Source organism: Caenorhabditis elegans, chromosome II (genome assembly GCF_000002985.6).
Source record: "Caenorhabditis elegans chromosome II".
Taxonomy (NCBI): domain Eukaryota; kingdom Metazoa; phylum Nematoda; class Chromadorea; order Rhabditida; family Rhabditidae; genus Caenorhabditis; species Caenorhabditis elegans.
The window spans coordinates 15,025,965-15,052,082 of NC_003280.10; the positions used below are offsets into that span (position 1 = coordinate 15,025,965).

General features: G+C 32.5%; 3 protein-coding genes and 2 non-coding genes across 9 annotated transcripts; 3 read left to right on the plus strand and 2 right to left on the minus strand.

Moving 5' to 3' along the window:
• Positions 1-149: 149 nt before the first annotated feature.
• On the plus strand, positions 150-11,890 carry cmtr-1 (Cap-specific mRNA (nucleoside-2'-O-)-methyltransferase 1; the record flags this gene model as incomplete). 4 transcript variants are annotated; one of them, NM_001267528.2, is made up of 9 exons in its annotated part: positions 150-240; positions 299-469; positions 525-896; positions 1,984-2,864; positions 4,103-4,421; positions 6,795-7,223; positions 8,520-8,733; positions 9,585-9,818; positions 10,941-11,890. In NM_001267528.2, 9 exons carry the CDS (start codon positions 232-234, stop codon positions 11,066-11,068), a joined length of 2,757 nt encoding a protein of 918 aa, NP_001254457.1. The 4 variants fall into 4 exon arrangements, with proteins under 4 accessions (NP_001254457.1, NP_001254458.1, NP_001254459.1 ...); NM_001267529.3 differs by having other exon boundaries at positions 232-240; positions 1,984-2,801; positions 10,941-11,068; NM_001267530.3 differs by lacking the exons at positions 6,795-7,223; positions 8,520-8,733; positions 9,585-9,818; positions 10,941-11,890 and adding an exon at positions 6,140-6,235 and having other exon boundaries at positions 232-240.
• Y53F4B.59 lies at positions 10,241-10,385 on the minus strand. Its single transcript, NR_051932.1, has one exon. It is a non-coding gene; the product is annotated as an Unclassified non-coding RNA Y53F4B.59 (non-coding RNA).
• A 136-nt stretch (positions 11,891-12,026) lies between the features above and the next one.
• On the plus strand, positions 12,027-13,333 carry Y53F4B.14 (the record flags this gene model as incomplete). Of its 2 annotated transcripts, NM_001267532.2 has the most annotated exons (3): positions 12,027-12,137; positions 12,763-12,822; positions 13,132-13,333. In NM_001267532.2, 3 exons carry the CDS (start codon positions 12,036-12,038, stop codon positions 13,240-13,242), a joined length of 273 nt encoding a protein of 90 aa, NP_001254461.1. The 2 variants fall into 2 exon arrangements, with proteins under 2 accessions (NP_001254461.1, NP_001254462.1); NM_001267533.3 differs by lacking the exon at positions 12,027-12,137 and having other exon boundaries at positions 13,132-13,242.
• Positions 13,334-13,439: 106 nt separating this feature from the next.
• On the plus strand, positions 13,440-22,940 carry trip-4 (TRIP4/RQT4 C2HC5-type zinc finger domain-containing protein). The gene is made up of 5 exons (NM_064699.5): positions 13,440-13,551; positions 14,289-14,835; positions 16,423-16,507; positions 21,142-21,430; positions 22,635-22,940. Exons 1-5 carry the CDS (start codon positions 13,452-13,454, stop codon positions 22,889-22,891), a joined length of 1,278 nt encoding a protein of 425 aa, NP_497100.1. The 5' UTR covers positions 13,440-13,451; the 3' UTR covers positions 22,892-22,940.
• On the minus strand, positions 16,841-18,047 carry Y53F4B.45. Its single transcript, NR_003155.1, has one exon. It is a non-coding gene; the product is annotated as an Unclassified non-coding RNA Y53F4B.45 (non-coding RNA).
• Positions 22,941-26,118: the final 3,178 nt, after the last annotated feature.

Below are 26,118 nucleotides of genomic sequence, written 5' to 3' on the forward strand. Positions count from 1 at the left end.
CGGGTTCCGCGCCTCGCTGTCTGTTGTGTGCAGACGACGCTCCGAAATAACGGAGGCGCGTGTTGTTTAGTGTTTTGAATTATTTTGTGTTTTCTCGTTATTTTTTATCGTTTTTTGTTTTATTTCCTTCGTTTTTACTCAATTTTTACAGTTTTTCCAGCTTTTGCACCTAAAATAGCAATTGAATTCAAGATTTTTTAGATTTTCCACCTATCTCAATCTTGAATCAACATGGCTGATGTGAGTTTGAGTTTGCCTGCCCACCCAATTTTAAAATTAGCAATATCAAAAATTTCAGCGAAAAAGCGACGAGGGAGAGGATGAATATCAGCATAAGGAGCAGATGGTCACAAATCGAACTTCTAGTTTCCAACCAAAGTCGACCGAGGACTCAATTAGCAAGCTGGCGAAAATGAGAGCTGCCGACAGACGAGAGGAATTTATGGAGGAGCGCGCCTCGTTTTCAGCGGTATTTTATCGATTTTTAGGGTTATTTTTACCGCAAAAATCGGTTTTTTTTTGAGGTAAAACGAGGATATCAAGCCGGAGACGACGAGGAAGACGACTTCACCGCAGAAGAAGAGCCGCCGGCGAAGAAGCCGCTGACCGTAGCGGAGCGGTTGATGGCGGCGATGGGTCACAAAGCAGGAGAAGGACTCGGAAAACACGGCCAGGGTATCTCGGAGCCAATCGCAAGCTCCACACAACGTGGAAGAACCGGACTGGGTCATAATGCCGGGAAGGCGACCGCCCGAGATTTCAATGAGGTCTGGGATGAGACGACGGAGGAGAAGACGGTTGTGGAGAGAGTTGAATGGATGACTGATATTGAGGAAGAGAAACGAGCTGAAATTTGTGAACAACTGAAAGATGACAAGTGGATGGTTATTGGGAAGGTGGATACGACGACATTTTTTACGACAGAAATCTGTTGAAAAATTTAGAAATTTCCAGGATTTTCTCAAAAAAAAGTGGATTTTTAGCAGTTAGAAAATTGAGAAATCACACAATTTCCAATAAAAATAATTGAAAAGTTCAGAAAAATACAGTTTTTCCGCCCGAAAACCGATTTTTCTCGATTTTTCTGCAAAAAAAAATCCTCCAGAAACGTATTATATAAACTCAAAAAAAGGCGGAAACCCCCGATCTTTTTCAGATAAAAACGTGGAAATTTCAATTTTCAGGCTTTTTCTGTACAAAAAAATCTTTTTAAAAAACCGAAAAACTCAATTTTTCAGCTAAAAACTTTAAAATTTCATTTTTCCACATGCCCCAACTTCAATATTTATATTTTTACACAAAAAAAACGAAAAAGCTCTAATTTCAATTTTTGGCGACTTTTTTCGGAAAAATTTCCAAAAAAATCGAATGTAACGCGAAAAATGCTACTAATATGAAAAAAAAAAAAAACGATTTTTGGTTTTTTTTTTCATATTAGAGTGAAAAAGCCTGAAAATATCGACTTTTTTTTAGCGAAAAACATTAAAATCTCAATTTTCAGGCTGTTTCTGTCGAAAAAAATCTTTAAAAAAACAGAAGACCTTGATAAAAACTTGAAAATTCAATTTCCCTTCCTATGCAAAAAATCCAGAAAGATAACTCGATTTTTTCAGCAAAAAAAAACTTCGAAATTTTCATTTTCAGGCTTTTTTTGTGCAAAAAAATCAAAAAAGGCAGAAAAAATCGAATTAAAAAAAAAAAAAAATTTTTTTTTCAGCTAAAAACTTTAAAAGTTTTCAATTTTTCGCCCCAAAAACTCTGCTAGACCAATATTTTTTCAAAAAAAAAAAAACGATTTTTCGTGCAAAAACTTTGATTTTTAGACAATTTTTCCCCTTTTTAGGCCCTTCTCGTGTCGGAAAAAAATCCAAAAAATTAAGCAAAACATAATTTTTCCAGCGTCTTTTTTCCGAAAATTTCCAAAAAAATCGAATTTATGAAGAAAAAACCCCATTTTTGTCTGAAAAAATCCTTTTTTTCCAGGAAAAGCGAACAATCGACGACGAGACCAAATTCTGCAGCCAACAATCCATCACCGAAATGATTGAAGCCAAGAATGTGTTCGATCTGATGTCAGACAAGGATCTCCGTGAAGCCCGTACCCGTGCGAATCCCTACGAGACCATCGGAAGCGCCTTCTTCCAGAACCGCGCCGCAATGAAGACAGCCAACATGGATAAGATCTACGATTGGATCCTTTCCCGCGAAAACACTGAAAACGATCGATTTTTGCTCAAAAATCCGCTGCAGGAGTCGCAAACCGCAGAGAACGTTGATCGATCAGAGGATCTTTTCTACTTTGCAGATGTCTGCGCTGGTCCAGGAGGCTTCTCAGAATATATGCTCTGGCGGAAGGGATTCTATAATGCAAAGGGATTCGGATTCACCTTAGCTGGAAAGGATGATTTCAAACTTTTCAAATTCACAGCTTCATCCCAATACTTTTTTGAGACCTTCTACGGAACTAAGGATAACGGGGATGTCATGGATCCGGTGAATATCGACTCACTTGAAGCACATATCAGTAGAGGAACCTCGGGGCTCGGTGTGCATTTAATGATGGCTGATGGTGGATTTAGTGTGGAAGGACAGGAGAATATTCAGGAGATTCTGTCGAAAAGGCTTTATCTCTGCCAGCTTTTGGTCTCACTTTGTATTGTTCGAGAGGGTGGAAACTTCTTTTGCAAACTTTTCGATATTTTTACGCCGTTCAGTGTTGGACTGATCTACCTGATGAGGGTGTGCTATCAGAGTGTATCTCTGCACAAACCGCATACCAGTCGGCCAGCGAATTCGGAGAGGTATATCACTTGTAAGGGGTTGAGGAAGGAGTTTGCCAACGTTGTCAAGGAGTATTTGAAGAGGTTCGGGAAAAAATAAAATTTTTCTCGTTTTTAAAAAATAAAAACAGCAAAAAAAATGTTTTTCGTATGTATATTTTTTTTTTAATCAGGTTTTTTTTCTCAAAAATCGTAAAAAATAGAAAAATCCGATTAATTCTTGGGAAAAAATTCGTAAAAAAATCCGTTAAAAATTAGACGGTGTAGGAGAGTTGAAAAGGACTATTTGAAGAGGTTCAGGAAAACATTTAACTCTAGGAAAAATAGCTTTTTTCGGCAAAACTACATAAAAATTGGAAAAAAAATCAGGATTTTGTCTTAAAAATCGTTTTAAAAAATTATAGAAAAATCGGATTTTTTTTCGCATGAAAAAATATTACAACGGTTTTTTAAAAGCTTTTTTTTTGCTTTTTTAAATAAAAACAAAAAATGTTTTTTTTGCATAAAATTGGAAAAAAAATCAGAGTTTTTTCGTTAAATACGTTTTTAAAAAATTATAAAAAAATCGGATATTTTCCGCTTTTTTTACAACATTTTTGGAAAAGCCTAGAAAAAAGGATTTTAAAAAAATCATTTTTCTCGTTTTTTTTTAAATTAAAAAAACATTTTTTCCGGCAAAAAAAAAACTGCTTTTTTTCGCTTAAAATTTTGTTTTAAAAGATAGTTTTTTCTTAAAAATTGGAAAAATTTTAACTTGAACGTTTTTCACTGCAATTCCACAAAAACCGCTTTTTTCAAGAAAAAAAAATAGAAAAATCGATTTTTTTAAAAATAAAAAACAGCAAAAAATATTTTTTACGACAAAAACTGCATTTTTTCGCATAAATTTTGAAAAAAATCAGGGTGTTTTTTTGTTAAAAATCGGAAACATTTTAGGCATATTTTTCACTGCAATTTCGCAACAAAAAAACCCTTTTTTTCGAAAAAAAAAGAAAATCGAATTTTTCTCAAAAAAAATTTTTGTTCTAAAATATTTTGTAGAAAATTGAAATTTCATCTTTATCAATTTTTCTAGCCAAACATCTAGTAAATATGTCAAAAAATCCAAACTTTTGCTAACTTAAGCTGAAAATTGAAATTTGAAACTAAAAAAATAAGTGGAACAAAAAAAATATTTGAAAAATTCAAAAAATCGAAAAAAATATATTTTGTTGAAAATTACAATTTCATCAATATGTTTTGCTAATTTTCAGCAGTTTCCGAAATAAAATATCTAAAAATTCAATTTTTTTAAAAATTTCTCTAAAAATCCACTTTTCCAGAGTCAACCGTAAGCTGGACGAGCTGAAAAACAAGAAATCCCACGATGACGTCACAGATTTAATGCCTCTCGATGTCATTGAAGCCGACCAAATTTTCATGGACGAAATCATTCGACACAATGAATTTTTGGCAAATCGCCAGACGCTCTACCTCCGGAAATATCAAAGTTTCGCCAAAAATCAGGGACAATTCGATAAAGATCAGGGAAATCTTCGTGACGAGTGTCTGAAATATTGGCAGGTGCCGAATAAGCAGCGACCACGTGGTGGTGATCGTGGAAATCGACATGATAATATGCAACGGCTCAATCCGCTTCAGGTTGGGCTCCGGGAATGGAAAAACTGACGAAAAAGTGCGAAAATATGGAAAAAAGAACAAAAAATCGATTTTTTTGTTCAGAAAAATCGCTGAATTTCCGAAAATTTTGAAGAAAAAACGGAATTTTCATTAGTTTTTTTCAATTTTTATATTTACTAAACGCGAAAAAAATCAACTTTTTCAAAAAAAAAAACTAGGAAAACCCAGTTTTCCATTTAAAAAAATCCAGAAGATTTTGCGAAAACTAATAAAAACGAGTTAAAAAAATTTTTCACAATAAAAAAATCAACTGAAACTGAAAATCTGGAAAAAGAATTTTTATAAAATCAATTTTTTTCGTAAAAATCGAGAAAAATGCACTGAAACTTCGATTTTTGTCTGGAAGTTGAAGAAAAAATTCAAATTAAATTTTTGAAAAAAAAATTGAATAAAAGCTATGAAAATATTAAATAATTTTGAAAATTCCCCAGATAAATTTAAAATATCACATAAATATGGGTTTTACATGGAAACTCCGGAAAAATACGGAAAACAAGAAGAAAAATTGAGAAAATTGCACTATATAATGAAAATTACTGTTTTTTTTTATAAAAAAAATATTACGATTATTTTCCGTTGAAAATTGTTTTTTTGGGTGATAATTTCTCGGAAAAATGACTAAAATTGTAAAAAATAACTATAAAATTGTAGGAAAGCATGGAAAATTGCTAAAAATTAATTTAAAAAAATATATTTAAAACGTTAAAAAACATTTTAACCAGAAATCCCAGAAAAAATTGAAAAAAGCTAAAAAATGAGTTATTTTGATTATTTTTTCGAACAAAAAATTTTTTTTTAATTCATTTTTAAAATTTTGACTAAAAAATTTCAATAAAAAATTTCCTTTAAATCTTACAAGCTGAATATTAACAATTTCCTAAATATTCCGGAAATACTGAAAAAAGTCTTTGAATTCCTAATTTCTGAATAAAAAAACTGATGTACTTCGAGAGTTTTGCCAAAAATCGAGAAAAATCCGGAATTCCTCGAAAAAATGTTTGAAAAATTCCAGAAATCCCTTGGAAACTAGCTTTTCTGCATAAAAAATTATGAAAAATTTATTAGAAAATTCTCAAAATTGGGTTTTTTAATTTCAAAATTGCTTTTTTTTTCTAAAAAAAAGGTTTTAAATTTCAGAATTTCAACTAAATATCTTCTTTTCTTTTTTTTTGAAAAAAAAAACACGATTTTAAAATTCCAAAATTTCGACTAAAAATTGCCTTTTTTTAATTTCTTAAATTTCCCAAATTTCCAGGTCTACGGAAAATTCTGGAAAAAAAGTTTTTAAATTCTTAATTTCTAGAAAAAAAAACTGATTTTCTACGAAAATTTTGTAAAAAATCGATAAAAATTCGGAAATCCTGGCAAAAAACGTTTTAAGAAATTCAAAAAATTCCTGAAATTTTTTTTTAGTTCTCAGAAAGAACTGATATGTTAGACTAAAAAATTGGATTATCAAATTTTGACAAAAATTGAATTTTTATCGAAAAAAATATTAAAATTTCAAAAATTCAGCTAAAAACTGCATTCTTTTTTGAAAAAAAAACGGTTTTCAAATTCCAAAATTTTGTCAAAAAACCTTTTTTTTTTTTTTTGAAAAAAACACGATTTTAAAATTCCAAAATTTCGAAAAAAAAAAATTTCATTTTTTTAATTTCTAAAGTTTCTCAAATTTCCAGGTCTACGGAAAATACTGCAAAAAAATGTGCGGTGAATCAGAAATTGGCAATACATTCCCAGATTTCTCTCTAAATTGTCTCGATGCTCCATTTTAACCATTTAATTTTAACATTTTAACCAGAAATCCCAGAAAAAAATTGAAAAAAGCTTAAAAATGAGTTATTTTGATTATTTTTTCGAACAAAAAATTGTTTTTTTATTCATTTTTAAAATTTTGACTAAAAAATTTCAATAAAAAATTTCCTTTAAATCTTACAAGCTGAATATTAACAATTTCCTAAATATTCCGGAAATACTGAAAAAAGTCTTTGAATTCCTAATTTCTGAATAAAAAAACTGATTTACTTCGAGAGTTTTGCCAAAAATCGATAAAAATCCGGAATTCCTCGAAAAAATGTTTGAAAAATTCCAGAAATCCCTTGGAAACTAGCTTTTCTGCATAAAAAATTATGAAAAATTTATTAGAAAATTCTCAAAAATTGGGTTTTTTAATTTCAAAATTGCTTTTTTTTTCTAAAAAAAAAATTTTAGATTTCAAAATTTCAACTAAATATCTTCTTTTTTCTTTTTTTTCTGGAAAAAAGGATTCTTAAATTTCAAAATTTCGACTAAAAATTGCCTTTTTTTAATTTCTTAAATTTCCCAAATTTCCAGGTCTACGGAAAATACTGCAAAAAAGTGTGCGGTGAATCAGAAATTGGCAACACATTCCCAGATTTCTCTCTTAATTGTCTCGATGCTCCATTGCCAAATATTCCGTACGAGGAGTACCGTTTTGTGCCACTCGCCAGCTCTGGGAGCCCGAATTTGCTCATCGCGGCCGGCGATTCCGCCTTCATTTTCCGTAGTGGACGTTTTGAATCAATCTCGGCAGACCACATTCGTATTCCGGAAAATACGATTTTACTCGTTGATTGGGCTGAAGAAGTGGTGAGAGGTGATGGAAATCGGATTAAAATTAGCTCAGAGCCACAAGTCGTTCGGATTATTGATGCAGCTGTGCTCTTTGGAGATGATGTATCGAATTTACCGTATGAGGAGAGAATGAAGGCTGCCGAGAAGTTTGTGGCCGCTTTGAAGCAGGTTAGGGTGGTTTTAAAGGTGGAGTAGCGCTAGTGGGGAAATTGCTTTAAAACATGCCTATGGTACCACAATAACCGAATATCCTGATAAAAAAATTTTTAAAAATTTCTAAATTTTATATGATTTTTTGAAAATTGAAAAAATCTCAGTTTTTGCCTAATTCCTATTTGAATTTCCGCCAATTGGATTTGTTCGATGGAGCGCGCTTGCACGTTTTTATTTTTATTTATTTTATCTTTTGTTATTTTCCACCGATTTTTAATGTTTTCGGTGTATTTTTGCTTCAATTTTAGAAGAAAAGTCAAAATAAATGCAAATTTTCGTTTAAAAAGCACGCTTACAGGCGTAAAAATGAAAAAGTAACGCTTTCAAACGATTTCGAACCTGAATTGACTAATTTCACTGATTTACGCCTGTAATCGTGTTTTTTAACCGAAAATTTGCATTTATTTTGACTTTTTCTCTGAAATTCAAGCAAAAATACACCGAAAACAATAAAAATCGGTGGAAAATAACAAAAAATAAAATAAATAAAAATAAAAAGGTGCAAGCGCGCTCCATCGAACAAATCCAATTGGCGGAAATTCAAATAAGAATTAGGCAAAAACTGAGATTTTTTCAATTTTCAAAAAATCATATAAAATTTAGAAAATTTTTTAAAATTTTTTGATAATGATATTCGGTCATTGTGGTACCATAGGCATGTTTTTTTTTAAAGTCTACTCCACCTTTAATTGCAGAATTGAATAGAAATTTAACAAAAATTAGAAAAAATTGGAAAAAAATTGAAAATTTTGAATTTTTGGAAGAAAAATTGGAAAAGTATTCTGAAAAACTTTGAAAAAATATTTAATAAATTTGAACAAAAAATATTAAAAACTGAATTTCCAGTGATGTTTTGTCGAAAAATTCTTTAAAAAATGTAGTAAATTGCTAAAGAGTGTGGAGAAAAATTGGAAAACAATTTGAAAAGATTTGTAAAAAAAGAGAAAAGAAAAAAAAAGAAAAAAATTGGAATTTTTTTAAATTTGAAAAACTGAATTTCCAGTGATTTTATGCCGATCGGCAAATGCTTAAAAAAATTTGTATTGAAAAAATGTAAAAACTGCTGTTTGACCCTAAATTCTGGAACTTCAGAATAAAACATATTTGGTTAATTTAAATTGATAGTTTTTTGAATTTTATTAAAATTTTAACTAACATTTCAGAAAATTTTTTGAAAATTATAATTAAAATCCATATTTTTATTTGAAAAAATCTACTAATTTAATTTTTTTAATTTTTCTATTATTTCAGACAAATCGTAAAGTGAAGAAAGGATGGGGACACCGAGCAGAAATGATCAAGCCACATTTGAAAATATGTGCCAAAACGTATTCACTTGCCGAGCTCGACGAATTCCGTTCGAATTTGGAGAAGTTGGAGCACAATCGGGAGCTCGCCGTGCTCTTCACAGAAGGAGAATTCACGTTCCGGTGCCAGGCACTACGGTTTACGAGAATTATCAAACGTACGGGATCGGAAATTTGAAAAAAAAAAAAACGATTTTTCTATCAGAAATTACTGACAAATTTAGTTTTTTTTTTTTCAGAAAAAAATCGGAAAAAAAATCCAAAAAATGCCAGAAAATATAAATTTTACCATAATTTTTGTTCAAGCCTTTCGTTTTCCAGAAATTTATTTTAAAACCGCAATTTTTTTGGAATCGGAAAAATTAATTTTTTTTCAGAAAAAAATTCAAAAAATGCCAGAAAATTTCAATTTTACCATTGTTTTTTGTTCAAATTTCTTTGAAAAGCGCTAATTTTTATATTAATTTTTTTTTTGGCAAAATTTGAAAATTTCTAAAAAAAAATCCAGAAAGATTGAAAATTGTAAAAATAATGCTCTAATTAAATATTTTTGCTAATATTTTTTAAATTAAAAATTTTAATAATCTGAAAAAACCCAAAATTTTCCCAAAAAATTCTAAAACTTTCAAAAATGGAATTTAAAATTTCCGGCAAATCGGTAAACCGGCAAATTTGCGTTTTTTTGCCGAATTTGCCGGAAAAATAGTAATTGCCGAAAATTTTCTGCAAATTGTGGTTTTGCACATTTTTTTTTGGAAATTTCAGAATTTTAATTTTAATCGGCAAAATTGTACGCATCCTATAAATGTAGCTACATATATTTTGAAAAGTTAGAAAATTATAATCGCAAATTTTTCGAAAATGAAAAATTTCCGGCAAACAGGCAATTTGCCGAATTTGTTGACAAAAAAAAATTTGCCGCCCACCAACTCTGATCTGAATCAACAAAATTTTACGAAAATTTTCAGGAAACCTGAAATTTTCCCCTAAAATCTTCAAATTTTTGCAGAAGAATGGCGTATGGGATGGTCGAAAAGTCAACAAAAGCCATATGCTCACTCACAGGAACACCAGAACGCTGGATCGATTCCAGTGGAGCTTTGGGCGGAAAAATCGATATATTCGTCGTTTTGGGACAGTGTCATCTGTCTGAATAAGGATAAAAAAAAGCTTATGGAAGCAATGGAGCATACTAAGGGAAAATGTCCGATTCCATCAAGTATTTGGAGCTGGAAAGCGTGCAGTTAGTAGTTTTGAGAATTGAAAAAAATAAAAAGTCGTTCGAATTTTTTTAGGTTTTGAAAAAACAAAAACGTTGCTCAAAAATAAAAATGTTGAAAAATTTGGTAATTCAGAAAATAAAAAATGTTTCCAATTTTTCAGAGTTTTCTCAGAAAATTTAATTTTTTAAAGAATTTTCGGATTTCAATTTTCTGAAAATTCTGAAAAGAAATCATTTTTCTGAAAATTTGGAAAATTATTATTTTTTTCAAATTCTGAAAAAAATAAGAATAATTTTTTAATTTCAGAGTTTTCTGAAATTTGAACTTTTCCGTAAAAAAAAATTTTTTCTCAGAAACATGAATTTTCGGATTTCAATTTTCTGAAAATTTGGAAAATTTTTATTTTTTTCAAATTCTGAAAAAAAATAACAATTTTTTTAAATTTCAGAGTTTTCTAAAATTTGAACTTTTCCGTTAAAAATGTTTTTTCAGAAAAAATTTTTGAATTCTTGCGGAATTTTTTTCTGCGAGTTTTCTCAATTCTTGCTCAAAAAAATTGTGCTTTCCAATTTTTTAAAGCTTTTAAAAACTAAAAATAATTGTTTTTTGTAAATTTTCAAAAATTTATTGCTTAAGTTTTTAGGGAGCTTTAATAAATCGAAAAGCTCAAATTTTTGCCATTTCTTTTTATTTTCAAATTTTGAAGAAAAAAAATTCAATTGCTGGAAAAAATTTTATTTGCTCTAAATTATCGTCTAAAAAACACTTGAAAAAGCTGGAAAAAAATTTTTTAATGAATTTTTCAGCGTTTTTTTTTTCATTTTTTCAGCATTTTCTCTGAAAAAAATCATTTCCAGGCATTTTTTTTGGAAAAAATATCTAAATTATATAAAAAATACTAAAAAGCGATTTTTTTTTAATTTTTGGAAAAAAATAATTTACAATTAAAAAAAATTAAAACACTGAGAAATTGGAATTTCAATAATTACCGTCGTTTTCTCAAAATTTTCAGAATTTTTTTAGCAACGATTTTTTATAAACTAATTTTCTTTTTAAAAAATTGAACATGAATTTTCAAAATTAATTTTTTTTTCGCAAAAAACTAAAATTTTCAGTTTTAAACCTTTTCCCTTTTTTTTCAGTTCGCACCCCATATGGACCTGAGAAAATCCTCAACTACCCTGAGCCATTTGAAGGAAAACCGACGATTGCAGCATTGAAAGCACAGATTGAGAACACTGATCTCATTGTTAAACGTGTTCGAAATTAAATTATTGTTACTGTATTATTAAGCCCCTCTGTACTTGTTTTTTTACCAAAAATTCCAATTTTTTTGAAAAAAATTACAATTTTTATTTCCAAAAAAAATCGCCGAAATTTTCATTTTTTGAGCCAAAGCTCCGGAAAAATTGATTTTAAAAAAATCATTTGTGGAGAAATATTTCAAATTACCCAATTTTTGACTAAAAATTTCAATTTTTTCGAAAAATATTATAATTTTTTGAGCCAAAGCTCCGAAAAAATGACCAAAAAATGTAAATTTTCTAATTTTTTTTTTGAAAAAAAGTTTAAAATTACCCAATTTTTGACCAAAAATTTCAATTTTTATTTCCAAACAAAAATCGGCGAAATTTTTTATTTTTTGAGCTAAAGTTTTTCAAAATTTGTGAAAATTTGAAACTAGTCTAATTTTTTTTGGAGTTTGACGAAAATTGCAAAAATTCGTTTTTTGAATATTTTTTTTTCCAAAAAAAAACCGCCAAACCCCAAAGTTGTAACAAAAAATTGTAAATTTTCGTTTAAATTTGGCGAAATTAGAAAAAAAAGGCCAAATATTTTAAATTTTTAAATCAAAATCTGGAAAATTAGGCCAAAATTGTTCAAATTTTGCCAAAAATATTTTTTTTGGAACATTCAAATTTTGGCAAAATTTTTTAAAAAATTTCATATCCTTTCCCCAAAAAAAATATATTTTCTTTTATATTTAATTAATTAATATCTGATATTTTCTGTTATTTATTACACCGTTCAATTCAATTGTTCTCCGTTCAATTATCTGTTACCATGAAAAAACGATTTTTCGCTGAAAAAATTGTTGTTTTAATTTCTAAAATTGAAGTTTCACAGAACTTTTACTGATACTTTTCCTATTTGTTTCTAAATTTTGAAGAAACAATTTTTTTTTCAAAAAAAGTGGAAAAAAAATATTACGAAATATTCCACCACAGGCGGCAAGAATGGGCGGATGGAAGTTGGAAACGGGCCGATTTTTGTTGCTCATCACGTTTCCCGTCGGAGCATTTTGGCTCTTCAATCAGCCTACGATTTTTAAGGAATTTGTGAGTTTTTTGGTTTTTTTTTTCGAAAAATTTGAGAAAAAAAATTCGAAAAAAAAGTTTAAAAAAACATTTTTTTTTGAAATATTTTTTTCTATTTAAAAAAAAATTATATTATTTCTAGAATAAATAGATCTTCAGAAGCATGAAAAAAAAAACACATTTTTTAGAGTTTAAAATAAAATACAAAAGTTAGAAAAAAATATATTCGAAAAAAAAAAATTATTCCGGAATTTTTTAGATTATTTTTGTACTATTTACAGAATTTTATTTAAAAAAGCTTCAGAAGCATGAAAAATGAAAAAAAAAATGAAATGTTCAGAGAATTTGAAATAAAACATACAGATTTGAAATAAAAATTGCAAAAAAAAATGTTTTTTTAATTTTTTTTTGTTTTTAATTTTTTGTACTTTAGTATTTACAGAATATAGCTTCAGAAGCAGGAAAAATTTCAAAAAAATTTTTTTTTTCTCGAATTTAAAATAAAAATAGCAATTCGAAAAAAAAATCCAAAAAAAAATTTTTTTTTTTGGAATTTTTTTTGTTTTTAATTTTTTGTACCATAGTATTTACAGAATATAGCTTCAGAAGCATGAAAAATATTTTTAAAAATTAAAAAAATTTTCAGATGAGAGGCTACCGGATTCCGGACAGCAGTGCCGGCGACAAGGCGATGGCTGAGTTCAAGGTAAAACGGGCCACGCCCACAAAATGGATAGACACGCCCATTTATTGGACAGTGGAGCATCAAAAATGGCGTTTTTTGAAAAATCGAAAAAAAATAATTCGGAAAATTTTTTTTTATTTCGAAAAAAATCCACAATTTTCCAACTTTCGAAAAAAAAAATTCAAAATTTTTGAAATTTAGCGTAAAAAGGCTTTTTTCTAGTTAAAAAATGTGCTAGAATTCAATTTTTCTGAAAATTCTACGAAAATCGTTCAAATTTTCGAAAACTCGCAAATGCGCTCTACCGCACCACTTTTCCATTTTTTCCAGGAGCAACTATTGGCGACAAAACGAAAGGAGGAGTACGAGAACTTTCTACGGGAGCAAATGGCGTTCGAGGAGGCCAAGAAGATTCGCGGCGCCGCCGCCAACAGAATTTGAATTTTCTTGTTCTAAAAAATTAAATTTTTAGCTTATTTTTTGTGTGTCGTCCGATATTTTGTTAGTGTACAAAAATACAGTTGTTTTTTCCAAATTTTTTGAATTTTTTCTAAAAAGAAACGCGTTTTTACGCTGTATGTATATATATTTGAATCAATTTTTACGAATTTTTTTTTGTTAAACCTCAAATTTTTCAGTTTCCAGAAAATATGGGTAAAAAGCAAGCGGGAGGTAAAGGAGGAGTAGCGGGACGGCAAAATGTGTTGGCTGCCAAAACGGAAATCTCGTTCGCTGACACTTTGCGGAAAGGTAAGAATTTTGGAGCTCTTCCCAGAGACCTTGAGGCTCCAAGAGCCTTCAGGAGCTATTTGGAATGCCCTGGAGATTTCAGAACTTCTAGAAGCTCGCAGATCCTCTCTAGAAGATCTGTAGCATCCCCAGCTGCTGTGAAGCTTCTCCTAAGGTTCTGGACTTCTTTGAGTCACTAGGAGCTGCTAGAGTCTCCAGAAGCTTTGGAGCTGCCAGAACATCTGGAAGGTTTCAGAGCCTCTCTAGAAGATCTGTAGCACCCCCAGAGTCACCAGGAGCTCCCTGACACTACATAAGGCTGCCTAGTGCTCACACAGAAGCTGGAAAGCTCCAACGTGATCCTCAAGGAGATCTCCAGTGCTCTGAGAATCTAGAAGTCCGGGATCCCACAGCTCACCGAAGCGACTAGAGCTCTCGAAACGTGTAGGAACTCTAGACGATCTGGTGTATCCATCAGGCGATCCCAGAGTCTCTAGGATCCTCTCCATAGGTTCTGGAGTCTCCAGGGCAGCTTGAATGTCTCAGAGCATCTGTAGACGTCCTGGTACATACCAAGATGTTCTGTAGCTCTACGAACGACTTGGCGACCCCAAAGTCTCTAGGATCCTCTCCATAAATTCTGAAGTTTCCAAGGTACCTTGGTGGTCTCAGAGCATCTCTAGAGACCTTGAAGCTTCCAGAGCCTTCATGAACTCCAGGGCAACTTATAAGAAAACCAATAGTTTCCCTATTTCCAGGACGCCACGAGTGTCTGTGCCAAGCTCGCACCCACAAGCTCATCCTGAACTGCCTCGGATGCGGACGAATCGTTTGCGAACAAGAGGGAAGTGGCCCGTGCTTCACGTGTGGAACACTCGTCTGCACTCGGGAAGAACGAGAAATCCTCAATCGTGGTACGAACAAGAGCCGCGATCTTCTCGCCAGGCTCACCGGAGATGGATCGGATATTGGGTCGTTGAAGCAAATCTCCTCGTCGTATCAGAATGCGACAGAGTTTCGGAATAAGCTGCTGGAAGCCGACGCGGATACGGAACGCCGAACAAAAGTGAACGATCTTCAAAGTGACTATAGCACCATTGAGAACAGCCCATTCCTCAGTGCAAGTGATCGAGAAGCTCTGAAATTGAGACGAGAGGAGCTTAAAGCCCTACGGGAGAAGGAACGGAAAAAGTTCGTGGTTAGCTTGGACTTTGATGGTGGTGTTGTTCATGAGATGACGAGACGGAGTGGCACCGAGGCGTTGCAGGATAAGAATGATCCGGTGATTCAGAGGATTATGGAGAGGTAAAACAATTATACAACTTTAAGGGTTTTTGATAAAATTTACCAATTTAGAACTTATTAGTGCAAACAGTCATGATTATATTTCTAATCTAATCGGGTTACTTTTAAAGGTGGTATCTCACTTTCTTTTGAACATAAGTATCAATGAATCAATGAATTATCATTTTAGACTATAGCAAAAGAACTAACAACTATTATATAATATAGTTATAGACTTGACTATATACTACAGTGCGTCCAACTTCTATAGCACCCCCCTCTATTTTGAGGGTTTGAGGCTTTCTGGAAATTATTTTGAAAAAGTGTGAATGTAGTTCGATTACAAATGCTAAAAAACCGCCACACCTCGGTTTTTGTGAGAATATCTTAAAAGCTACGGAAATTAGGTCAAAAGCAAAAGACAAACATATTTGACACAAATTTACAAGAAAAAAAATTAGTGTCAAAGAAAACCAGTAAAAATTGACTATTTTAACGATAATTGTCAAAAATTCGAGGAGGTGCTATAGAAGTTGGACGGCCGTTTTTTCAACTTTTTGACCTAATTTCCGTAGTTTTTAAGATATTCTCACAAAAACCGAGGTGTGGCGGTTTTTTAACATTTGTAATCGAACTACATTCACACTTTTTCAAAATAATTTCCAGAAAGCCTCAAACCCTCAAAATAGAGGGGGGTGCTATAGAACGCACTGTATTATAGACTAGACTATAGTTATTTAGACTATAGTTGTAGTTATATTATAGACTAGACTATAGACTATTATAGACTATAGAAAAAATAACTAACGAATAGTTTCAACAATGGGGGGGGGGGGATACTAATAGAAGAAATACGGTAACTATTAGTAAGAGTTATGTAATTATATTGAGTTTTGTTGTAGTTTCTAGTAACATACACTCGAAAAGATCTCTGGAAATTAGTATTACATGCTATGCCAATAGAGAAAATTAAATGCTACTTGATGTCTTAAAGGAGGACTAACGGTTCGGACGATTTTGAACGTATAGCTCCAAAATGGGCTCAATTGAACAAATTTCGTAATGAAACTTCTCAAAAAATTTTCAAAAATTTTTGTATGGCGGTTCAAAATTTCGAAAAAAAAACTACACTGATTTTTGCTAAAATCCCAATTTTTGCCAACTTTTCTGTGTTGCAGCTGTTCGATGTTGATTTTTTTTTGGAATTATCATTCCTTATTGCATATTGTGATAGTTTATCTCATTTAATTTCGTCGATTAAGGTACTTTAAAAACCGGTAACCTATCAGTTTTAAAAGTAGTACTTAATCGACAAAATTAAATAAGGTAAACTATCACAATATGCTGCTATAAGGGATGATAATTCCCAAAAAAAAAAATCAACATCGAACAAATGCAACACAGAAAAGTTGGCAAAATTGAGATTTTGGCTAAAATGCAGTGTAATTTTTTCGACATTTTGAATCGCCATACAAAAATTTTTGTTTTTTTTTATTTTTTGAGAAGTTTCATTACGAAATTTGTTCATTTGAGCCCATTTTGGAGCTATACGTTCAAAATCGTCCGAATTCCAGCATTCAACTTAAACTTGCACTTAAAAAATTCCAGAGTTGACGAAAAGCACCGTATACAAGAGGCTCTTCACAATAGTACGGCAGACGCGAGATGGAATCCTATCGGATTTGTGCCAAGGGTTCGTTTTTTTTTTTCAAAAGGATTGACTTTTTATTAAAATTTACGGTATATTTCTGGTACTTGAACAATTTATATTAGATTCAAGACAGGGGTGAGTTTGCCGGAAAATTTGCCGAGTTGCCTGAAATTTCAATTCTGGCATTTTGCCGATTTGCCGGAAATTTTAAATACGGGACACTTTGTCGATTTGCCGGAAATTTTGAATTTGGGCCGTTTGCCGATTTACCGGAAATTGCTAATTCCGGCAAATTGCGGATTTGCCGGGAATTGTAAATTCTGGCAATTTGCCTGTTAACGGTCATAAGCCGGTGCCACAGCTTATGGTTAAACATCATGCAAAAACACTTTGATTGGGTGCTAAAGCATTTATTGAGTCGTTGCTGTGCCAGACGACGAGAGTCTTACTTTCGTCCGGCGCCAGCATGCAAGGTCTTTCTCGACTGAAGAATCTTCTACTCGTGAGGGTGTGCCGCCATATGCTCTCGTGCCTCGTGTCTCTCGTCGTCAGGCGCCCATAGACGCGCGACGGCAAGACACATGACACTAGAATGAGAAGAGATCAAGGACCACTTCCACATCCTACCCCCTCGAAAAGATGCTTTGTCCTCAAAGCGATGATGTTATTTTGCTCTGAGTTACTCACACCTTCTCGAGAGAAAAGAACAAATGATGGTGCAAAATGACGTCCCATCCCCACCCCTTTTAGAAGTGGTCCGTCCTCGAAGCAGAGATAGAATTATGCTCGAGTCAAGGCCAATTCCAAAAGAGAAATAAACAATCAAAGCGAAAAAAAAACTATGCCAAGCTAATATCTCATCGGGCCAAAATACAATAAAAAGAAACAAAATAACCCTAAATGTCAAATAACATCCAAACGAAAATTTGTTTCGCTGACCGAACTTGTCCCTCGCTCAATTTTTCAAAATATTTGCGGTATTTTCCTCGCAATTATATGGCTCAAAATAAAGTGGCTCTCTTGGCCCTTTTTGGCTCTTTTTTAAATAGCTCTCTGGCTTTTTGGGAAAAAACTGAATCACTAAAGGACTTTAACATTGGAATAAAATAATAAATATTAATGATGTAAAAACTCAATCCGATTCTTCTGATTGTAGTTGATTCCAATGACTGCAAGGTGGGCATTTTCCAACCAACTGACCGATCATGTTGCAAGCAGTTCAAAATAAAATAACTGACGAGAATTAGATGGAATTAGATGGAATAGTAGCTTGGGGAGGGGTCTGATGGTGTACAGAATATAAGAATCCAAATAGATAGTTGTGGCCTGGTGTAGCGGTATTGGCGCACTTAGGAAATCCTGCTTCCTCAAAGCTCGCGAAGCTCTCTCCGTACCTGCAGTAGGTCTCTTTAAACCTGCAGGGGCACACAGAGACAGCCTCTGGCTGGTGGGACCTCCATGTTAACGGTCATCATGCAAAAACACTTTGATTGGGTGCTAAAGCATTTATTGAGTCGTTGCTGTGCCAGACGACGAGAGTCTTACTTTCGTCCGGCGCCAGCATGCAAGGTCTTTCTCGACTGAAGAATCTTCTACTCGTGAGGGTGTGCCGCCATATGCTCTCGTGCCTCGTGTCTCTCGTCGTCACGCGCCCATAGACGCGCGACAGCAAGACACATGACACTAGAATGAGAAGAGATCAAGGACCACTTCCACATGCCGATTTGCCGGAAATTTAAATTCAAGCAAGTTGCCGTTTTGCCGGAAATTTTAAATTCTGGCAATTTGCCGATTTGCCGGAAATTTTAAATACGGGACACTTTGTCGATTTGCCGGAAATTTTGAATTTGGGCAGTTTGCCGATTTGCCGGAAATTGCTAATTCCGGCAAATTGCGGATTTGCCGGAACCGTCAGAAGGTGCCCATCGGAGTCGCATATGAGACCTATGTCATTCGATAGCCCATGCCTTAAAATGGTTACTCGTGAATTTTTAGCTGCGAATCTCCAGAACCAAGCTCACGGCGAGCTCTCAAAGATCCTGAAAATAGCACTGTAACGAAGCATTGGAGGGACAATTTTCCAAATTCACTTTGGTAGATCATATCTCCGTAGATAAATGTTTCACAGAAAAGTTATCAACTGATAAGTTGTTGAGCTTTTTGTAAAGAACAAGATTGTAATTGAAAGTTTTTCTAAAAAAATTGTTGTTTCAGATAAAAGCGCGTGAAGTGCGGCAACTGTTTTCTACTATTTTAAGGCTGCTATTGCTACTCTAATGCTTTTATCTGAAACAAAAATTTTTTGGTGAAAACTTTCAACTACAAACTTGTTTTTTACGAAAAGCTCAACAACTTATCAGTTGATAACTTTTCTGTAAAACATTTATCTACGGAGATATGATCTACCAAAGTGAATTTGGAAAATTTTCCCTCCAATGCTTCGTTACAGTGCTATTGTAGGATCTATGAGAGCTCGCCGTGAGCTTGGTTCTGGAGATTCGCAGCTAGAAATTCACGAGTAACCGCTTTAAGACATGGGCTATCGAATGGCATAGGTCTCATATGCAAGTCCGATGGGCACCTTCTGACGGTTCCCTAGTGAGTAATCAATAATGGACATCAAAAGTACACACAAAAGAACAAGGCACGTAATTAAACAACACTTATTGCTCACTTAATTTTTTTGCTTAATATTAAAATTCCATGCAGGTTTCAATGGCTACTTTCATTTCATTCAACGCATTTTTCATTGGAAACATTAAGACATATGAAATGAAAATGAAAAACACGACTAAATAAAAAACGAAAAATAAAAAAATAAAAAGTGAGCAATTATTTAGTATTGCATATTTACGATTGAGTTATTAAAATTCATATATTTATTTATAGTATTTCCGAAAACAAAAAACTTAATATTAAAGGAGGACTAACGGTTCGGACGATTTTGAATGTATAGACCCAAAATGAGCTTTAAAAATTTTCAAAAATTTTTTATGGCGGTTCAAAATTATTAAAAAATTACACTGATTTTAGCTAAAATCACGAATTTTTCCCATTTTTTCGTGTCACATCTGTCCGAAGTTGGCTTTTTTGAAAATATCGTCCTTTATTACATATGTTGGTAGTTTATCTCATTTAATTTCATCGATTAAAGTATGTTTAAAGCCGATAGGTAACCAAAAATCATCGAAATTGGTTACCTATCGGCTTTAAATGTACTTTAATCCACGAAATTAAATGAGATTAATTACCAATATATGCAATAAAGGACGATATTTTCAAAAAAGCCAACTTCGGACAGATTTGACACGGAAAAATGGGAAAAATTCGTGATTTCAGCCAAGATCAGTGTAATTTGTAATTTTTCAAAATTTTGAAACGCCATAAAAAATTTTTGAAAATTTTTTGAGTAGTTTCATTACAAAATTCGTTCATTTGAGCTCATTTTGGGTCTATACGTTCAAAATCGTCCGCCGAACCGTTAGTCCTCCTTTAAAGCTATTAGGTCTCCAAATAAGTTCCGGGTCAAAAATCATAACTTTGTTCGCTGCAAATCGATTTTTATGAAACTTTGGGAATTTATGTTATCAACCATGATCTTTCATTTGACAATAGTCACAAAATTTTTTGACCACCCCAAGTGGCCTAACTCGGAGCCAATTTTTTCAGGCATTTTTCTGATCTCACTTCTTTTCAGTTTTCAATTGAGCTTTGTGTGCGGATTTTGCTTTTTTTATAATACATTATTAGAAAACAACAAAAGTTTGGAAAAAAATCCGTCCAAAAAAAATTTTTTTGGTTGGTCGTCAAAAAATGTTTTGTCGAAAATTCTAGATTTTTTCTACAAAAATGATGTAACCAAGTGTAAACTATTTTTACACATACAAAACACATCAGTTTAGTTTGATACACTAAAATGATAGTAGAAAATATAATTTTTTTCGGATAATTTTTGAATTTTTTGAATATTTCTTGAGATTCAAATTTTTAACTGAAATGATTTATATGTGTAAAAATAGTTTACACTTGGTTACATCATTTTTGTAGGAAAAATCTAGAATTTTCGACAAAAATTTTTTTGAACATTTTTTGACGACCAACCAAAAAAAATTTTTTTGGACGGATGTTCTTCCAAACTTTTGTTGTTTTCTAATAATGTATTCTAAACAAAGCAAATTCCGCATACAAACCTCAATTGAAGCCTGAAAAGAACCGAGATCAGAAAAATGCCTGAAAAAATTGGCTCCGAGTTAGGGCACTTGGGGTGGTCAAAAAATTTTGTGACCATTGTCAAATGAAAGATCATGGTTGATAATATAAATTCCCAAAGTTTCATAAAAATCGATTTGCAGCGAACAAAGTTATGATTTTTGACCCGGAACTTATTTGGAAACCTTATCATTTACTATATATAAAGCGCTTATTCCGTTTGTCCATAGTTTGTAGTCTATGTAGTCTTTGTAGTCTGCGAAGTTTTAGCTTCTGGAGGGATAGTGAGTTGGGGTTAGTGTAGGGATATAGTCGGGGTACTGTAGTGGTACAATGGTGGTACGGTAGGAGTACTGTATGATTACGGTAGTTTCAGAAAAATTGGTTTTCAGCTCCAGAAGTCGGGGGCCGCGCCGGAGGTGCGGTCCACGGCTGGTATATAATATATAATTAAAATCTATTTCCAGTACATGACAGAAGACGGCGATCATCCACAACAAGAATGCAGTGACGGAGATATTATAGACGCAGATAGTCTTATGATTGTTAGTGATGAGCTCGCTGCACAAATCACCGAAGAAAAGGGATACGTACTTGCACTTGCTCAGCCGACAGCGAGTTTTCTTGTCAATGGACTGTGCAGATTTATTCGATGGCCGACTGATTTGAATCTCAAGGGACCACTATTTATTACTGCCAAGGCGGGCGGTACGAACGAGAAAATGATTCGCGAATTTGCGAAGAAATATGTTCGAGGTACTGGAGCAGATCTGGCTGGAATTCGGAAAATCTGAAAATTATAGATACATTTTTTTGTGGAAAAAAGTTTTTTAATCGACAAATCGAATTATTTTTCGACAAAAAAAAATCGAAAAAATACCGATTTTCTAAGAATTTTTAAAAAAAATTTTTACTTTAAAAAACCGACATTAAAAATTTAAAAATAATCAAAAATAATAATTTTCCCCAAAAACTAGAAAATTGTACTTATAAAAATTTAAAATAAGCCAGAAACCGGCATCCGTGTTTCGAAAAAAAACTTATTGTTAATTAAAAATTTCGAGAAAAAACTTTCTAAAAATTATTCTGGAAGATTTCAATATTTTCCGAAAAAATGCAATTTTAATTTCAAAGAAAATGGAAAAAAACTTTTTTTTGAGAAAATAGAGTACATTTTCTGAAAAATTCGTTTAAAGCTGGAAAATTTGGCGGAATTTCAAAAATTTACGAATTTGTAGTACTTTTTTTTGAGCTATCTATTCGAATCAGAAGTGGCCAAATTGGGCAAATCGGCAAACTGCCGGGATGTCTGTTTGCCGAACATTTTCAATTACGGCAATTTGCCGGAAATTGAATATTTGGACAATTTTTCGGCAATTTCAAATTCCAGCGATTTGCCGATTTGCCGGAAAGTTTCAATTCAGGCAACTTGTCGTTTTGCCGGAAATTTAAAATTCGGGCAATTTGCCGGAAAATTTCAATTCCGCCAACTTGCCGATTTGCCGGAAATTTAAAATTCGGGCAATTTGCCGGAAAATTTCAATTCCGCCAACTTGTTGATTTGTCGGAAATTTTAAATTCCGGCAATTTGCAAATTTCCGGAAATTTTAAATTCCAGCGATTTGCCAATTTTCCGGAAATTTTAAATCCAGCAACTTGCCGATTTGCCGGAAATTTTCAATTCCGGCAACTTGCCGATTTGCCGGAAATTCCCAATTCCGGCAGTTTGCCGATTTGCCGGAAATTTTAAATTCCAGCGAGTTGCCGGTTTGCCGGAAGTTCCCAATTCCGGCAGTTTGCCGATTTGCCGGAAATTTTAAATTCCAGCGAGTTGCCGTTTTGCCGGAAATTCCCAATTCCGGCAGTTTGCCGGAAATTCCCAATTCCGGCAGTTTGCCGATTTGCCGGAAAACATTCATTGCCGCCCGCACCTGATTCGCCTAATGTTCCTCATTTCCAGACGTGAATAAGATCAGCGAGCTGGATTTCTCCGACGGAGCCGTGCTGGGAAGAGCATTTCTACAGGAATGTATGATGCTCGAGGATTTCCTCGACAAGTATGGTAGCAAGTCGGCGATTCCCGGCGGCGACGGACAATTTGTTTTGTGTTTCTCCGCGTTCGAGCCGCTGGTTTCAACGATTCCACACATTTCCACCGCTGATTCGTATATTTATGAGATGGATCGACAATTGAAGAGATCGTTGACTAAGTGGTGATAGGTGGAAATTGTGATCTGTGTACTATTGGCAATAAATTATTTATTTTAAATGTATCCAACACACGGAAAACCATGATAAAATGGTTGAAAATAGTGAAAGGTTGAATATTTGAAATTTTCGGATCGAAAGCTCAGAGATTTTCAGAAAAATACTCAAAATTAAAAAAGTAGAAAAATCCTCAATTAAACCAATATTTTAAATTGGTTTGAGAATTTCAAAAAACCTCGAAAAATAATGCATTTTCAAATTTTAGTTGAATTTTTTTTAAATTTAGCATACACGAATTGCCCGTTTTCAACAAATTTAGACAACTTTTTATTTTTGCCCAAATTTTTTTCAGCAAATCAATTTTGAGTCCTCTAACTATGAATATAACCATTTTAGAGGAGTTTCAAAATTGTGATTTTTTGCCATAAATTGACAATTTTTGCCACTTTTTAATAGTTTTTGATGGGTTAAACCTAGATTTTCTGAATTCAGCATACATGAATTACCCGTTTTCAACAAATTTAGACAACTTTTTATTTTTGCCCAAAGTTTTTTTGGCCATCTAATGACTGTCCTTTTTTTTGGGCAAAAAAAAAAATTTTTCTGAAAACGTTCGAAATTATTATTATTTAAAAAAGGACAATTTTTCAGTGTTTGCAGATCAATTTTGAGTCCTCTTTTGAGTACAGTCATTAGATGGCTGAAAAAACTTTGGGCAAAAACAAAAAGTTGTCTAATTTTGTTGAAAACGGGTAATTCATGTATGCTGAATTCAGAAAATCTAGGTTTAACCCATCAAAACTATAATAAAGTGGCAAAAATGGCAATTTATGGCAAAAAATCACAATTTTGAAACTCCTCTAAAATGGTTATTTTTAAAGTTAGAGGACTCAAAATTGATTTGCATACACAACAAAATTTCCCTTTTTCAATTTTCAAAGGTTTCGAACGTTTTCAGAGAAAATTTTTTTTTTGCCCAAAAAAAAAGGCAAACACTCATTGACTACCTTCTCTTTGACGGATGTTGAATTTTTGTCGTTTTTCTAGTTTGGATGTTCTGCACACTATTGCAGACGAAAACCTGAGGTATAGTAGAACCCCTAAGCTCAAAAAACGCACTCACTTCGGATGCTGATATCTCCGTGGGAAAATTTTTTAAGACAAAGTAATAAACTACAAAGTTGTATATCTTAATCTGAAGTACAACTTTGTAGTTGATTGTTTTTCATTAAAAAATTTGTTGGTTGAGATATGAACAGAAAAAGAAGAAGAAAATACAAGCATGAAGGTGCCAAACTTTGCACAACTTTATCTCGACCAACAAATTTTTTGATAAAAAACAATCAACTACAAAGTTGTACTTTAGATTAAGATATATAACTTTGTAGTTAATCACTTTGCCATAAATTTTTTCCCACGGAGATATCAGCATCCGAAGTGAGTGCGTCTTTTGAGCTTAGGGGTTCTACTATACCTCAGGTTTTCGTCTGCAATAGTGTGCAGAACATCCAAACTAGAAAAACGACAAAAATTGCACTTTTCTATAATATCTGATCAAATTTTGAAAAGTTTTCAAAAAAATAAATTTTGGAAAATTTTATTAGATAGAGGTAGTCAAAGAGCATTTGAAGGTAGTCAATGAGCATTTATACATCAGATCTCATCTCCATTTTTTCCGGAATTTCAGGAAATGAGAAAGTGCACGACCTTCTTAGACATCAAAAAGTAACATGTTTTTGAAAATTCTGATTTTTTAGCGAAAAAAACTGAAAATTCTGAAAAATTAGATAAAGGTAGTCAATGAGCAACTGAAGGTAGTCAATGAGCCGAAAGGTAGTCAATGAGCCGAAGGGTAGTCAATGAGCAAAGGTAGTCAATGAGCAAAAGGTAGTCAATGATCCGAAAGGTAGTATATGAGTGTTTGCCAAAAAAAAACTTTGGGCAAAAATAAAAAGTTGTCTAAATTTGTTGAAAACGGGTAATTCATGTATGCTGAATTCAGAAAATCTAGGTTTAACCCATCAAAAACTATTAAAAAGTGGCAAAAATTGTCAATTTATGGCAAAAAATCACAATTTTGAAACTCCTCTAAAATGGTTATTTTTAAAGTTAGAGGACTCAAAACTGATCTGCAAACACTAAATATTTGCCCTTTTTCAATTTCCAGTAGTTTCGAATTATTTCAGAAAAGTTTTTTTTTTGCCCATAAAAAAGGACAGTCATTAGATGGCCAAAAAAAACTTTGGGCAAAAATAAAAAGGTGTCTAAATTTGTTGAAAACGGGTAATTCGTGTATGCTGAATTCAGAAAATCTAAGTTTCACCCATCAAAAACTATTATTATATTTGCAACCTCAGGAATTGTTTGAATTTTGATTTTCCAGGCCTATTGGACGAGGAGTGAAAATATTTTTTGCATTTTTATGTTAAATTGAAGATATTCGCATTGTCCATCTGTTAAAATAGTTCATTTTTCAAAAAGAAACACCATTTTTCCTCTATTCCAGGTTAAACAAAACATTTTAAACTTTGATCGATGACGTTGTCCGAGAGGAGTACGCGGTGGTTCCAGCAAACATACTCTTTTGCGAATAAGCGATTTTTTTGTTTTTTTTTTTTGGTGTTTTCCGTTTTTTGCTTGTTTTCACCGTTTCCCCTCTTTTTTTTTGTTTTTTTTTGTCAAATCGAGAAAGAGTGTGTTTTTTTTTCAGGTGTTAAACAAGATTTGCGAGCAAAACGAGGGCACACCATCGTAAGAAGCGAAGAAAACGAGAAAAGTGAGTTTTTTGAAGATTCCTCTTTAAAAAATAGGGAAATGTTTTAGTTTTGAGCCAAAAAAGAAAGAGCTGAATTTTTCAAACAAGATACATGCACTTTTAAGCTTGGGAAATAACATTTTCTAAGCCTAAAGAGGAAAAATGTATATCACGTTTAACTTAATTGGAGGAATTACTGAAAATTTAATTTACTTCGAAAATGAGGGCATGTAATAGACAAGTACCACGAAAACAAAAATAAAACTTTGCATGGAATAAAAGGTCAACATGTAAAACTCAGCGATGGGAAACTAGAATAAAACGTATTTACAATAAAAGAAAAAAAATGTTTAAAAAAAAACATAAAACTTATCATGAAACAAAAGGTCAAACTAATAAAACTGGCCGATGGAAAAAAATTATAAAACTTATACTACATTCACAGGATAAAATTAAAAAAAAAATTGAACAATGATAAAAA